We start from the raw sequence: 16,708 nt of genomic DNA on the forward strand, positions 1-16,708 counted from the left end.
ATTTTGTAATAATTTATATATAATTTTATTGAATAGTGGCCGTGTGATTTTAAAATAGTTTTCTATTTTTTTAGAGTAAAAAGTATTTTTAAAATTTCTTAATATTGTTCGATTGATTTTCTTTGAAAATAATTTTAAAAAATAAAATGAAATAAAGAATAATTTTTAAATAGTAAGTAGAAATTATTTTTATCAATTTTTAAAAATAAAAGAAAAATACCCATTTAACTATATTTTTAAAAAAATATTTTTTTTATTCTTTAACTCAAAAACATTTTTAAAAACACGAGAAGCCGGAATTTTTTGGAGATTTGCTTACTGGTCTCGTTTCCCAAGCCCGTTGCCGGCCCAAGACTGAACCCATAAAAAAGTCTCTTAAACCTTATTTCTCTATCTACCTTCTCTCTCTAAAAATGGCTCCCCAGTCTTCCAAATTTCTCCAGAATTATGGTGAATGATTCTCTTTTTTTTTTTTTCTCTGTACAATTGTGTGTGTATATATATACACTGAATTTTGAATTTTGAATTTTGTTTGGCAGGTTTTGATTTGGTTTTGGGATCAATTGCTGCGTTTTATGTATTCATGGCGCCCTACACCAAGGTTGAAGAGAGCTTCAATGTTCAGGTACTTTTGAATTTTTATTTTTTATTTTTTTTTATTTTTATGTTCAGTTGCTGGGAACGTGAGGGGGAAATATAAAATGGGCAAGTTTGGTCCTTGCATTTTGCATTGTTTGGGACCCTGGAAAATGTAATCCTCCACTTATAAGAATGATACAAGCGTTTGGCCTTGTTAAGATTCAAACTTTCGATTTTATTTTATTTTCCTTATTTTTCTTTGTTTGGGTGCCTGGAAAAGGAATGTAATTTATAAATAATTGACTGTTAAGAAAGAAAAAGGCTTTCTATGTTGGAACTTACATTATATTACTAGTTGGTTCCACCTGATGTGTGTTCTTCATTTGTTTTTGGAAAGTAAGAGACATATAATCAAAATTTTATTTTATTTTCTTTTCCTTGGTTTTTCTAAAATCGAACAGAGGTTGTGTTCTTTTGAGTTTAAAATTTTGAATCCTACATTGTTTGCGATCCCAGCTAACCACCACTCAGGTGAGCCTAGTTCAGCTATTTGTTAGTTTAGTTGAGTTTCTCATATCTGGGAAACCAAAGCTGGAACCAAAAGAGCGAGCATTTCATTTTCTTTTCTTTTCCTCCATTTTTATCCTTAACCAAATGGCAGACTATTGAATAAACCACACAAAGGACCAAGTTTAGGGTGACTATAGTGCTTTAAATTTATAGCTTTTGGAATTCATTATCTTTCTTTTTTAGCTTGTCTCAGCTTCTACTACCCATTCTATTGCTAATTGTCTTTGTGTCTCTGTGTTTTTTCTTGGTTAATTTTATGCTTATGAAGGCAATGCACGATATTCTTTATCATCAGCATCACTTAGAGAATGTAAGTCAACTCATTTTTGTTTTCAATTAGTTTCTTTTACCATATTTGCTTGGAAAATATTTGAGCTTAGACATAACTGTTTGATGGTGGAATTTATTTACTATATCAGTATGATCATTTGGAGTTTCCTGGAGTTGTTCCTCGCACATTTATTGGTAAGCTTCACTTCCTCTGACATATGTTTTTCAAGATAGGTTTGAAATGTAGGTCTAAATCATTTGTTGAATTTGTCAATTGACAGGGAAAGTATGTTTACAATTTGGTCCTAAGTCTCCATACATGAATAATCATCTGGTAATCTACATATGTAACAATGAAATTTCCTAAGACTAGAGAGTAAGTCTTCTAAGGCGTCAAATTCTCGATCACCTATGACCTTAACAAACCCATTTTTCTCTTTCTCTATCTTTTTTCAAAAAAATTAAGGGAGAGGATCTTAGACAGCCCTAAATTGAGTCTATCTTGATGGTTTCAGACAAGACATCCCATCAAAACTCCAAAGGCATTGGGATGGAGTTGGGAAATATGCAAGTGAAAGAAGTCTAAGAAACGCCTAATCAATAGGTGGAAAGGAACCCTAAAACTAGTTTGAAAGTGGAAGTAATGGAGTACTATCTTCTTAGTGGAATTGAAATTTAGGTTTTCATTAGGAGGAAGAAGGCAAATCCTAATATGGTTGTCTATTGTGAAGAGATATATCTAAGTGTCTCTTCAATAGTATTGAGATTTTGAGGGGTGGCCACAATTGGAAATAAAAGAAAAAAAGTTTATGGGATTATTTGCATTAGAAGGTATGAAACTAGTGTGGCCATGTTTCACTAGTATCACTTGTAGAAGTAGATTTTATTTTATTTTTTTATAAGAAAAAATTGGAACAAGAAAGTCATATGTTCATCCATGGATGAGAGAGAGAGAACCATTCTACTAACCATGAAGAAATTATGGGGGAAAAAGAAAAATAGATACAACTCTTGAGTCATGAAATATCATAGATTTCCTTGCTCCTAATATTTGCACACCCTAAATCATGAACCCTGCTACGCTATACATCTTCTACTCTTCCTCACATCTCTGCCTATTTGATATTAGTTTTATATCTCATAACCTTTTTTCTTGATGATCTATATATTTATTGAAATCTTCCTACTATCTTCCCTAAATCTATAAGGAAATCTCTTATTACAAGGAATTAACCATATATGAAATATTATTTCCAATACCTTTGCCAAAAGGAATATGGAAAATATGAAGGTTCTTTTTTCTCTTTCCTCTATGATTCCTATGCGGTGTAGTGATGAATTCTCTATCATCCATGAATGCAGGTATAGTTAGTCAAACTAAGTTAAAATTTTGTGTACTTTTGTTGTGGATTTATTTTTTTATCTTTATGTTATTGCATTAACTCAAGGTTTTAAAACTTTTGTTAGCACAATAAGCAGTATGAGAGTTTCTGTTGGCACAACAAAGGGGAAGGAGAAAATTAGAGAGGGAAAGTAGGGGACTGAAATTGAAAATGCAAAAGTGTGAAAATGAAGAGATTAGAGAATGATTTGTATAATATCAAAACTTTCAAAAGGCGGTAATTTTGGTGCACTTGTTTTGATAATTTCAAAGGTTGTGCCATTATGGCACATTAAAGTTGTCGCTTTGCATGCATGGTGGTTACTGGGAACTTGTGCCTTAATCATTCCATCCATTTGGGAGTCTGAAGCATGTATTGTGCATTATTTGAATTATATTTGAGTCGATGGTTTTTGACAAGAATGTTAATTTGAGAAGACTTCTGTTACCGACATGGTGACTTGATCAATCTTGTTCTAGAAGTTATGCCTAGAATGTCCCCCATGATCATTATAGATATTTTATCCAAGATATTTTCATGTAAATATGGAACACCTTATATGCAACTCAATAATAGGAGAGCTAGTGTTTATCCATGATGCTTGGATCCTTTAGTTTCACCCAATGTACACGTCAACATGCCATGACATGACATGACATGGGTATGGGTATGGATCCTTGTTGGACACTCTTATTCTACTTTGTGTTTGGCTATTTGATTTTTTTTTTTAGTGATATCCTTTTATTCTTTCGGCTTTCTTAGCAATAATTACATTAGAGAAAAAATAAGAGTTCGTTAAAAAGTGAATTTTTGTAAGAATATTTAGGGATAAGAGGAAAAAAAAGGGACTAGACGGAAAAAGACGAGGGCTTCTAAAAAGGGTATCTTCACTTCCAATTTATTTTAATTGTTTTTTCTTTTATTATGTCATATCCCTATACCTAGGCCTTTTTTTGGATCCTTTTTAGCCAAGGTCCCTGTATCCTAAAATTTGAGTTATGAAGGCTTAGATACCTAAATATTTATCCACATCCGACACTCATACCCGAGCCCATGCAACGTAAGTGTGTATATAGATGACCCCTCTATGACTATAGTAGGCTTTGTAGATTGTTTAGGTTCCATCTAAGGAAGGGGAGATTGTTCTTTTTTCTCTCTCTTTCTTTTGCTCAACTGTTGGCACTATTTGTTTACATCATACGTAAGTGTATACAATATGGGCCTTCCTCCACCTCTTATGTCTTGTTGATTTTTTATTTTATTTTTTAATTTATTATTATTATTATTTTTAATGTGGACATAACGTCATTGTTGGCCTCTGGTGATTGACTGCAAGATTTGTACTTTTCTTATCAATTGATCTTTTAATTTCAATTTGAATTTATTCAACTGCCATATTTCTATTAACCATAAGCAATTAAATTTCCATTGGAGATAGTTTGTCCATTAATTGTGATATTTGAAGTGAGATACACATGGGGAGATCAGAAGTACCAATTTTTATGAAGGAGTTTGTCTCTATGCCTATAATTTCTTTTGTAAGAAAATGTGTTTTTTTTTTCTGGGGCTGTCATGTTTGGAAGTGACGCTTCCTTTATAGTCTTGTTACCCAAAAAAAGCATGTCAAGGAGGATCTCAGACTTTAGACCCATTAGCTTGATCACTAGTCTTTACAAGATAATAGCCAAAGTGTTAGCAGGGCGTCTAAGAGGGGTACTTCACGAGACCATTCATTCCTCTCAAGGAGCCTTCGTGCAAGGGAGACAAATTTTGGATGCAGTTCTCATAGCCAACGAGATAGTGGATGAGAAAAGAAGAACAGGGGAGGAAGGAGTTGTATTCAAAATTGACTTTGAAAAGGCCTATGATCATGTGAGTTGGGATTTTTTGGATCATGTGTTGGAGATGAAAGGGTTTAGTCTTAGATGGAGGAAATGGATGAGAGGTTGCTTGTCCTCGGTTTCTTATGCAGTCCTAGTGAACGGTAATGCGAAAGGGTGGGTTAAGGCTTCTAGAGGTTTAAGACAAGGCGACCCTTTATCACCTTTTTTGTTCAATATAGTGGCAGATGTATTGAGTAGGATGTTATTGAAAGCTGAGGAGAGAAACGTCTTGGAGGGCTTCAGGGTGGGCAGGAACAGAACAAGGGTATCCCATTTACAATTTGCAGATGATACCATTTTCTTTTCCAGTACTCGAGAAGAGGATATGATGACGCTTAAGAGTGTTCTGCTAGTGTTTGGACATATTTCCGGTTTAAAAGTTAATCTTGACAAAAGCAACATCTATGGCATTAATCTTGAACAGAATCACCTTTCTAGGCTGGCCGAGATGCTTGACTGCAAGGCTTCTGGGTGGCCTATACTATATCTAGGTCTTCCTCTAGGAGGGAATCCTAAGGCAAGTGGCTTTTGGGATCCTGTGATTGAGAGGATATCAAGGAGATTAGATGGGTGGCAGAAGGCGTATTTATCTTTTGGAGGTAGGATAACCCTCATTCAATCTTGTCTAACCCATATGCCATGTTACTTTCTCTCCCTGTTTAAGATTCCCGCCTCAGTGGCAGCAAAAATTGAGAGAATGCAAAGAGAATTTTTATGGTCAGGCGTAGGGGAAGGCAAAAGAGACCATTTGGTTAATTGGGACGTTGTGTGCAAGCCGAAGTCGAGAGGGGGTTTGGGTTTTGGAAAGATTACTATGAGGAATGTCGCTCTTTTAGGGAAGTGGTTGTGGAGATATCCTAGGGAGGGTTCAGCTCTATGGCATCAGGTTATCTTAAGCATTTATGGATCACACTCCAATGGCTGGGATGTCAACAATAATGTTAGATGGTCTCATCGTTGTCCTTGGAAGGCCATTGCACTTGTCTTCCAAGAGTTTTCCAAATTTACTCGGTTTGTGGTAGGGGACGGGGATAGAATTCGTTTCTGGGATGACTTGTGGTGGGGGAATCAACCTTTGGGAATCCAATATCCAAGATTACTTAGCGTAGTCATGGATAAAAATGCTCCTATTTCATCAATTCTAGGATATTCCCGTCCTTTCTCTTGGAATTTCAATTTTCGCCGAAATCTTACTGATTCTGAGATAGAAGATTTAGAAAGCCTTATGCGGTCTCTTGATCGTCTACACTTATCTCCTTCGGTTCCAGATAAGAGATCCTGGTCCATATCTCCTTCAGGTCTTTTCACAGTCAAATCTTTCTTTCTGGCCTTATCCCAATATTCTGAGTCGCCTCCAGTGTTCCCTACTAAGTTTGTCTGGAATTCTCAAGTCCCTTTCAAAGTCAAGTCCTTTGTCTGGTTGGTGGCGCACAAGAAGGTTAATACTAATGACTTGCTACAATTGAGAAGACCCCACAAAGCACTTAGTCCCGACATATGTAAGTTGTGCATGAAGCATGGAGAAACAGTAGATCACCTTTTCCTCCATTGCTCTTTGACCAAGGGGTTGTGGCACAGATTATTTCAGTTAGCAAAGATGGATTGGGTTTCCCCAAGGAGCATCTCTGGCATGTTTTTTACTAATTTTAATGGTTTCGGATCTTCTAAGAGAGGGGTTGTTTTATGGCAAGACGCGTGCATCGCGTTAATGTGGGTGGTGTGGCGGGAAAGAAATGCAAGGATTTTTGAGGATAAAGCAAGGAATTCAGGGTTTCTTTGGGACTCTATTTGTTTTTTGGCTTCTCTATGGGCTTTTTGTTCTAAGGTTTTTAAAGGGATACCTCTTAACATGTTACAACTTGATTGGTTAGCGGTGTGTAAATAGACCGTTTGCTTATTCTCTTGTTGCATTTCTTATATTTGATTACTTGTAGTATTGTTTTTCTTTGGTGGGAGGATTTATCATCCTTGTAATTGTACCTTCTTTTTATCAATATATTCCGTTGTCGTTTCCTATCAAAAAAAAAAAAAAATGTTTGGAAGTGAAGTACTAGAGGTGTATGCCAATCTGATTTTAGACTGGATTTTCTAGTTTGATCTCCCTATTTGTTATTTATAGAAGAGCTCCGCGTGTGCAGAAGGAACTGTTAATGTAATGAATTTCCTGAAGCAAGAACTCTTAATTAAGCCTTGAAGTTAGTGAGTGACTTTTGTTCTCCATTGGAGATCCCTAATTTCAAAATTATGTAGCTATAACCTCCCTAATCTAGCCTATGTATAGATTATATTTTTCCACACTCACCCTCAAGCCGGTGAATAGATGTTTTCCATTCCCTTTTTGGATACATTTGCTTGAAACATTGTATTGCTTACACCTTTGGTGAGTACATCTATGAGTTGGTGGTTAGTAGACACATAAGAAGTACAAATCAATCCATTATCTAGTGTCTCCATAATAAAATGCTTATCTATTATGTGATTCATTTGATCATGTTGTATTAGATTATATGTAATACTGATTACAGATTTGTTGTCACAATAAAGTTTCATTAGGCCATCCCATCTAATCTTCAAATCTTCCAAAATGATCTTCAACCATAGTAACTCACAAACTTCCTAAGCCATTGCGCAAAATTTTGCTTCTGCATTGGATCTAGCCACCACACTCCACCAAACTTTGATTTTTACTTCTCCACGTCACCAAATTCTCACCAAGAAAGGTGCAACACCCGATTGTTGATCTTCTGTCAACCACAGATCTAACATAATCTGTGTCTATGTACACTTCAAAGTACTAGCCATGTGCTTCATTTAAATAGGATGCCTTTCCTTGGAGACCCTTTAAGATATCGTAACACTCAGTTAGCAACTTGCAAATGAATGAACCTCTTTTAGATTGTGCATGAACTGGCTAATCACACTGACAACATATACTATGTTCGGTCTTGTATGACAGAGATAAATAAGTCTTCCTACCAGACGTTGGTACTCCTCTCTATCTACGACAACATCTTCTCAGCCTCTCTAGGCTTGTGATTGGGATCCTATTGGTGTTCTTTCTAGTCTACATGTCAACTTCCTTGTTTCTTTGAGAAGGTCTATTACATATTTCTTCTAAGAAATAAAAATTCCCTACTTAGAATGTGCAACCTCAATTCCTAGGAAGCACTTCAACCATCCTAACTCTTTAATCTCAAATTCATTGATCAACATTGTTTTAAAGTTTGTCTCTCCTTTCTATTGTTCCTCATCATGATGATGTCATCTACATATATACTAGAAAAACTGTAACTCCCCTTGAATTTAAATGCTTGATGAACAACATATAATCTCCCTGACTTTGTCTGTATCCCATGTTCTTCATCACTTTGACAAACCTTCCAAACCATGCCCTTGGAGATTGGTTTAGCTTGTATAGAGCTTTCTTCAATTTACACACTTTTTTAGTGACTAAGTTACTTTCAAATCTAGGAGGGATTTCCATATAAATCCTGATGAGAATCAACAAGCATTCAAGGATCCATTGCATGTTCTAGTTGGGCCTATTACTAAAGCAAGATCTAAGAAGATCAAAGAAGCACTTAATGGACTAATTCAAGAGATTTTGGTTGATTCTAACGCAGGACATTCCAAGCTTGGCCTAAAGGAAGATGAAGGTGTAATAAATTTAATCCAAGCTATTGAGGGCTAATCTGGCTTGATTGGGCGTGATTTATGGCGTAGATTAATGACTGATTGACTTTCCAGCTTCATATCAGTTATTTCCTATTCTAGAGCTTCTAAATTCAGGCCAAATCTACCTTAATTTTAGGCTTTTATTATTTAAAACATTTTTTTAGCTATTTTCCTATTTTGGATATGCTAATTTCAGACCAAATCAACCTTTATTTAGGGTTTTAATATTTCATACGTTTTTTAGCTATTTTCCTATTTTGGATCTGCTAATTTCAGACCAAATCAACTTTTATTTAGGGTTTTAATATTTAGTAAGTTTTTTTCATGACATATAAATAGCATGCACTCATTGTAATGGGGGATAACTTTTATTTGAATAAAACAATTAGAAAAGGTGGGGCTTTGCTCTTCTTTTGGTTCTTCAAGAACTGTGAGCTTATCAGGGATTCTTCCTTGTGGCGTTCAACTTAATACCTTCAGTTCGTGATTCCATTGTAATCATTGGGTTAAGGTCTATTACTTATACTTTTGGTTGGTGTTTCACTTATAAACGTTGGGTCAGGGTTCTATCAAAAATCTATATTTTAGCTTTCTTGGGCAATTATTCCAATACTGTTTGTTGGGTCTCAAAGCGTGTCGATTGATGTTCGCATCAAATCCCTTCTTTTAGGTCTCCATGCAGAAACACATTTTTGATTTCGAACTATTGCAAATCCTAGTTATAATTAGTTGCCAATGTTAACAAAATTTTGATCGTGTTCATCTTGACTATTGTGGCAAATTTTTCTAGATAATTTACACCATATGTCTAAGTATATCCTTTAGCCATCAATATTGCCTTGTAACTCTCTAATGACCCATCTGTTCGACCCATCTACTCTATACTTAACAGTATAAACCCATTTACATCTCACTGGCCTTTTCCTACAAGCAATAACTTCCAAGTTTTATTCTTCTCCAAGGCCTCCATTTCTACATTCATGACTTGTTTCCAATTTTCATTAGATAAAGCATCAGATATAGTGGTAGGAATGTGAATATTATTCAAACTTGTAAGAAAACTCTTATGGAATGGTGAGAACTTCTCAAATGTCACAACATAAGAAAGTGGATACAAAGGATGTTTAGTGCATTCCCTAGTTCCCTTTCTAATGACAATAGGGAGGTTCTGATTTATGTTTTTTCTAGACTGAAGTTTGACTCTGTTTGTAAGGGGAGGATAAAAAACCGTTACCTCATTTCCAGTAGCCAGTTTAGATTCTTGGACTTTTATAGGTCTAGGGACTGTAGCTTTCTTCCTTAAGAACACTTTGCCAATCATTCGATCCTCAGGAGCAACCATGGGCTCAACATTTTGTTCAACAATAGGTTTAGGGGTTAGGGATGACTCAGGTTTAGAGGAAGAGAGTACGAATACTAACTTAGACACTTGGGGAAGGTCAATGGGAATGGGATTAATGAGAAAGGAATATTGATCGTTATCTTCCTTGATGGAATTCTCCCCTTAAAGACAAGACAGTAAAATAAGACTCACTTTCTTTGAAAGTAACATTTGCTAAGACAATTTTTTTTTTGGATGGTGGATAGTAGCACTTATATCCTTTTGAGTCAAACACATGTTGTTGAGTGCATGACGAACCTAGGTGACTTAAATAAAATGCAGAGTGCAGAATCGTATTAAAACCCTAGCTGACGGCAATATGAGGAGATGATGGCCTGAGGTGGTGGCATCAGAGTTCCTGAGCTTGTGATCTATTGTTGTATCGACAATGCGAGGATGAAGGTGGTCGCTGGGAATATATTCGCGTTTTGTTTATAGCAACAATGTGAGGACGATAGTGCGAGGTGGAATGAGGGTGGCAGGGCGATCTATGTTTGCAGCAATGGTGTGAAGATGGCTGTTCAAGGTGGAGAAAGGAACCCTTAAAGGTTGACAATGAAGGTCAACAATGAGCTTCAAACTCAGCAATGAAGGCCGAAAACACTTTTCTTCTTGATTCTCAAGTTCACGAGCCTAAAGCTCTAATACCATGAAGAATCTAAAGGAGGGAATAAAGAGAATGAGAATGAATTTTTTTTATTGATTTCAGTCTATATAAAACCACATGTATCTACAATTATTCCGAACACCAAGAATAGGGACTTTCTTCTCCTAATTACATCAGATCCCTTGATCAAAGGATTGTCCAATTATCTCCATTATTTAAGAATTATGCAGCTATAACCTCCCTAATTTAGCCTACGTACAGATTACATTTTTCCATAAATTTGAATCTCATACTTGATTGAAATAGGAAACAATATCTTCTATTTTTTATTCTTTTATGTGGTTGGAAAATGGAGACTTTGAAAAACGTTTAAGGGCGATTTGGTGCAGATTTAACCTCTAGCATGCTGCTTCTTTAAGTGGATCTGTAGAGGGATTGGATTCTTCTCACATGATAAGAGATTTTTAAGTTCAGAAACCTCTTTGCTCCTTTTTTCAAAGGCTCCTCATCCTCACTTTGCCATGAAGAGACTAAACTGCAATATCTCATCATACGTGCATGTACTTATATCTGTGTATTTATGCATATATCTATGTGTAGTGTGCATATGTATACATTTATATGAATATACATAGGCATATATACTTAAATATAATATATGTATATATCTAAGTGTAGTGTGTGTGTGTGTATATATATATATATATATATATATATATGTATGTACGTATCTACAAACATATGTACATTAATATACATACTCATATGCACACAAACACATATATGTGTGTTTGTATGCCCTAAAAGTGATTTAGTGACAAACCAAACATGCTCCAAAGCATTTTGGCAGCCAAGAAATGCTTCTAGGCTACTTGCAAAAAAGAAAAAAGAAAAAAAAAGGACAATAAGGGTGTTCTATTTTATATTTTATTTTTGTGGTCTTCATTGAAAAACCATGTGACACAGGATGTACTGTCCTCTTATTTATTTATTAATTTGTTGTGAGTGTGTGTGTGTGTTAGGTCTGTTTTAAGTATTTTTCTCTATTGAATTTCCAAGGCTTTCTTTTCTTGCTGAGGTGCTTACTTCTGCTGATATTATGTTTATTGTATTATTTTCAGATGTGAGTTTGGCATAAATGATAAATGTAGGAACTAGGATAAGGGGTTGAGATGAATTGTTCAAGGCTCTAACAAGAGAATCCTGGATAAGTTAAATTTAATAACATGAGAATGATATAGTTTTTTAAAATAAAAAAGAAGTTTAGTACGAGAAAGAGACGAAAAGGGAAGATCTTGGATAAGCTAATTTAATAGCATGAGAATGATATAGTTTTTTAAAATAGAAGAATATTAGGTTGATACCTTACGAGAAAGAGAGGAAGCCACAAATATAAAGGGCATTCATCTTTTCAGGATCCTTTTTATTAGTCCACATGGCATGTTTTATTTCATTTCTTACTATGACTCTGGACCATATTGCTTATTTTAGTTAATTGTTCTGATTTTCTTGCAGCTTCTCTCATCTGTCAAGTGTGTGCAGTTGTTTCTGTTTATGGTTTTATTTCTCTCACAATTAAGAATTGGGCTTCAGATAAAAAAAAAAAGGAGTTAAGAGTTGGGCTATAATAAACTGTGTTTTGAGTTATTTAACTGAATATGAGTTAAACTGATTTACCATTTATAATGGCATTTTCCAATGACTTTGAAATTCTCTCATCACTTGACAATCTCTTTCTTCTAGGTGCCTTGATCGTATCAATTTTGGCATCTCCAGTCATATTAGCAATGAATTTGCTACACTTGCCAAAGATTTATAGTCTTTTTGCAGGTTAGTTCTTCTGTTAAGTAAGTATATGTTTTTTTTTTCTTGCAGTGCTGCACAAAGTGATATCTGGAAGATAGAAATGCACTAGACATCTTTTTTTTAACCAAAAACATTTTTATGTTTAATATTACTTTGATGTGAATGAGAAAAAGCTACCGTACGAATGACCTAAGTTATTGCTAAAAGAAAAAAATGTCGATTCTTGTCTTATTGCAACATTAGCATTTAATGTCTTATTTCTTTGCTAATGTAGGAAATAATCCAAAAAGCTTCTGCTAGCAGAAAAGCTCATTTTCTATGATTTTTATGGTAAACATGAGGATATTTGTCACCCATGCAAATAAAGAGCTTAGAAGTATATCTTGACCGCTAAAAAACTTGTTATCTCCTCAAGACATTGCTGTGTTTTAATCTTCAGTTTTGTTCTCTCCTTTTTTTTCTTGGGTAAATGAAGCAGTTGGTTAATCACAGTACATGTATGTTGAGCTCCTATCAATAGCCCCCGTTAAAGAAACATAGGTGGTTGAGGTGTGGGAGGGGGGGCAGTTGGAACCCCATGTTTATTAGAGGTTTTCATGATTGGGAATTAGAGGAGGTAGAAGCCTTCTTTAGGAGGTTGCATGATCAAACCATTAGAAGGGATATGGAAGATAATTTGATTTAGCTAAACATGAAGAGTGGTAGTTTTCCAATTAATCCTCTATACTCCTCTTTATCAAATGGAAGGGTGGAGGCAATGCCTTTTGGTGCTGTTTGGAATTCTTAGGTACCATCAAGGATTAGTTCACCATGGGGCAGGATTTTTACTTTGGATGAACTCAAAAAGAAGGTTTAAAGGATCCTAAATAGTTGCTACATGTGCAAAGAAGAAGAAATGGTTGATCACATCCCCTTTTACTGATTGAAAGCAGCTATCTTGTGGCAACTGGTATATGCCTTTTTTAGTGTTTAGTGGGTGATGCATTCTTCAATGAGGGGTGCCCTTTTGAGCTCACATGGGTCTTTTGCTAGAAAGAAGAGGAAAAAGGCTTGGAAAGTTGCTCATTTATGCTTATTCTTGACACTATGGAGGGAGAAAAATAGGAGAGCATTTGAAAAATATTAAGGGAGGTGATCAAGTTATTAAACAGACATTCATGTGCTTTTTGTTGGAATGCATCAAGGTGTCTATAGGAGATCGTTCCTTGTCTAGGTTGGACTTTGTGGAGTGTTTAGGCTCTAAGTAAGACATGATTGTTTTTGTTTTGTTTTGTTTTGTTTTTTTATGTTCCACTCGCCTTGATTTTTTAGCCTTTTATTGTTTGTACTTTTATGAGCCTCTTTAGGTGGTGCTAATGCAATTGATATTGGCTAGTGGTCAACAAGGAGGTCAATGCCAATAGCTTGCTTCAAGCAAGAAGACCTTTCAAAGCTCTTAGTCTTGATTGTTGCACCATGTGCATGGGAAGTGGAGAATTGGTTAATCATTTTTTTTACACTGTCTGATGACTTAGGCTTTAGCACAAGCAACATGTTTTATGGCAAATTGCTTACCTCTCATTGATTTGTATAGTGTGGTGAAAAAAAAAATGCAAGAATTGATTTAGGATACAAAAGCTTTGAAGGGCACTCCCCTCAATGTGATTCAACTTGATTGGAAAGTAGTATGTAGATCAAAGGGTTAGGATAGAAAAGGGAGAAAGATCCCTTTGGCTCCATTTTGGTAAACCAACTCGAGAAGCCTTTTTTGTGTAGTCTCTTGTGGTATTCTAACAATATACAGTTCCCAGTATTTTGGAGAAGGTTTCTCCTGTTCTTTTTTATTTTTTTTATTTTTTTTTATCAAAGTTTGTAAATTTTGGGATGGATTTCTCATCCTTCATTTGTAATTTTAATTCCATATAAATGAATGTTTGTTCCTGATAAAAAAAGACATTATAAGACACAATAGAAGATAAAGTAGGTATAATTTAACAAGCTACCCTAATTCCTAATCATATTGATATTTGATTTTTCAATTGTATACAAGTTGTCTTACTTGCTATTAAGATCCTTTTCAGCTGACTCCCCATGCCTTGAAATTTTTGAAAATTAAAAGGATCAAACACCTAGACACATACTTTCATTTAGTATTCTCACCCAAGTCCATCTAACATAGATCTTAGAGAAAGTACCTAGAATAATTAATCATGGGTTGCCTGCCATCTATCCAGAGGAGTTTAGTTGAACATCAAAGTCCCTTTTTGCTGAAACATGATCCTCAAGCCTCCAAATCACTTTACCAATCAAAAAAAGCCTCCAAATTACTTTTGAAACTTTTCAAAATTAATTTTTGATTTCCCATAAACCTTTTCTAATGTCTATATTTTACTTACCATTCCTAAGATACTTGATATGATGCTTTTTTATATGCATAGAACCTTGAAGAAATCTTCTCAACAGGGATAGGAGGTTGCGAGAGCATTAGATTGGTTAGGCATGTTATTACATAGATTTCAATGAATATTAAAAACTAGAAAGTATAGGCTATTCTTTTCATAAATTTCCCCACATATGTTGGATTCAAAATCCTAACACTCACCTTGAGGATTGAAAGAAAAGCTCAATTTTCATTTCTTCTGCTTGAATATTGGTTTGTTCAATATTGAGACCTCTATTATATATTTATACCGGATCATTTAATCAACAAATCCCATGACTTGTATTTTTATTTTTTTTTCCTTTTTTTCTTTTTTCTTTTTTTTATAACAGAAGTGTTATTATAAATTTTTTAATATCTTATATGGCCATGTATTACCTCTGAAAACACTTGATTTGTTTACATTTTTTGTCTAGTTCGTCTGGTGTTAGGTTGCATCATATTGTTGACATTGCGTTTTTTCCGTATTCAGGTGCGTACTTTATTTTGTTTTCAACCTTCTTTATTTGCATCTATTTTTATTTTTATTTTTTATATTTGTTTACGAATGATGAATGCTTCTGTGAAAACCAAAAAGCCTAAATAACCTCTTACTTGAGCAACTTGGTATATCTGGACGCCCAGAAGATTTATTAAATAGGCTATAATAATGTTTAGAATGTGTATCAGGATTCTACCATTTAACTATCTAGTGGTAAAATCAAAGTGGCTTGATGATTTGACAAACTTACGTTGTATAGGTTATAGATAGGCTTTATCATATTGCATTCAACTGTACAATAATGTTCAATTTGCATGCTCAGTGTTTTTGCATTTCATTGATTCGAGGGTAGGTCCAGCAACATGATTGTATTTGGAAGCCCTTGAGGCCTGGATCGAGTGCTAAAGGGATGGGAGGGTTTGTGGGAGGTTCCAGGTTCATGTCCCAATGGGGACAAACATTAACCTATCAAAAAAAAAAAAAAAAACAAAAATTGATTGTATTTGGGCTGCATTTTGAAGCTCCACATGATGCCTGTGGTTTAAATTGGATTGACACTACTCATATTACAAATTGACTTTGCTGATAAAAGTTGTTTTATCTAACTTGTCAAAATAAATTATGCACTCCAAGAACAAAGGTAATCTTGATGGAACCACTGGGCAGTGACTGCTTATCTGAATATGATGCTGAAGCTTATATGGATGCAATCTCTTAGCTCGCTTGTGCAGTGACATTAAAAAATGTTGTTGTTAAGGCTTCATTTTTCCAATTATTTTTAAAATGCTTCATGAGTGCCTTGAGAAGATCCTAGGATGCATCAATAAGCTTCTGAATCCAGGGGCAACATCGACTAAACTAAAGCCAATATTTATACTTGCTTTAGCATATGCTTAGAATATCTTATAATTGGATTTGTAAAACTAAGTTGCCCTTCTTACCACTGAAAGCACAAGACCTAATGTCAAGGAAATGATTAATTTTGTCCTTGATTTAAAATGGCTAATAGTGTTCTAATATCAGAAGGATATGTTTATCATTTAAACTACATTAGGTCCATATGTGAGTCCTACCAAGAAAATTGTGAGTGGAGGAGGTGGATTCAGTGATGCCTTTCATTTCTTAATTCTTTTAGTGCCTGTTAATGAGAATGCCAAGGATCAGTTTGGCGCCTCTAGACAACTTTGGCAAGGTGGTTCTCTATCACTTTCTTGTTCTATATGACTAATTGATTGATTACTAGGGCTAAGCACTATAGTCTACTGGAGATGGATTCAGGGTATTTGTCATACATTACCAAAAAAAAAAAAAAAAACACTTCACTGTTGGTGTCCCATATGCAAACAAATTAATAACTATATGTTTTTCATAGGCAAGTCGTGGATTTGATCCCTTAGTTTTGGACCTTTGAAAGAGGATTTTTAGTAGCACCACCTGTGAAGAGTCAGATTCTGAAGCAGTGGGAATAGCTTTTCCAAAGCTTTCATGTGGTGGGTTTTCTCCTTGACGAGATGGGAGAGCAGTAAACCAAACATCGTACTCTTCAGAGGGACCGTGTCATGTCGCTAAGCTGACCATCCATCTGCCCTAAAAGCAAGAGAAAATATTCAAGTGCAAGTATTAAACTAAATAATAGTAGTGCCGCATATGATGCA

General features: G+C 35.0%; 1 protein-coding gene across 1 annotated transcript in view; it reads left to right on the forward strand.

Annotated features, from left to right (window-relative positions):
• The first annotated feature begins 331 nt into the window (after window positions 1–331).
• LOC100253051 (dol-P-Man:Man(7)GlcNAc(2)-PP-Dol alpha-1,6-mannosyltransferase) overlaps window positions 332–16,708 on the forward strand; it is a 56,680-nt gene continuing 40,303 nt past the window's right edge. The window contains exons 1-6 of the mRNA XM_002271383.5: window positions 332–450; window positions 540–625; window positions 1,418–1,459; window positions 1,569–1,614; window positions 12,091–12,177; window positions 14,989–15,044. Of these exons, the coding sequence (XP_002271419.2) occupies window positions 414–450; window positions 540–625; window positions 1,418–1,459; window positions 1,569–1,614; window positions 12,091–12,177; window positions 14,989–15,044 (354 nt within the window). The 5' untranslated portion in view covers window positions 332–413. The remainder of the gene's footprint in view (window positions 451–539; window positions 626–1,417; window positions 1,460–1,568; window positions 1,615–12,090; window positions 12,178–14,988; window positions 15,045–16,708) is intronic.

The sequence above is a fragment of the Vitis vinifera genome, chromosome 15 (genome assembly GCF_030704535.1).
Source record: "Vitis vinifera cultivar Pinot Noir 40024 chromosome 15, ASM3070453v1".
Lineage (NCBI taxonomy): Eukaryota > Viridiplantae > Streptophyta > Magnoliopsida > Vitales > Vitaceae > Vitis > Vitis vinifera.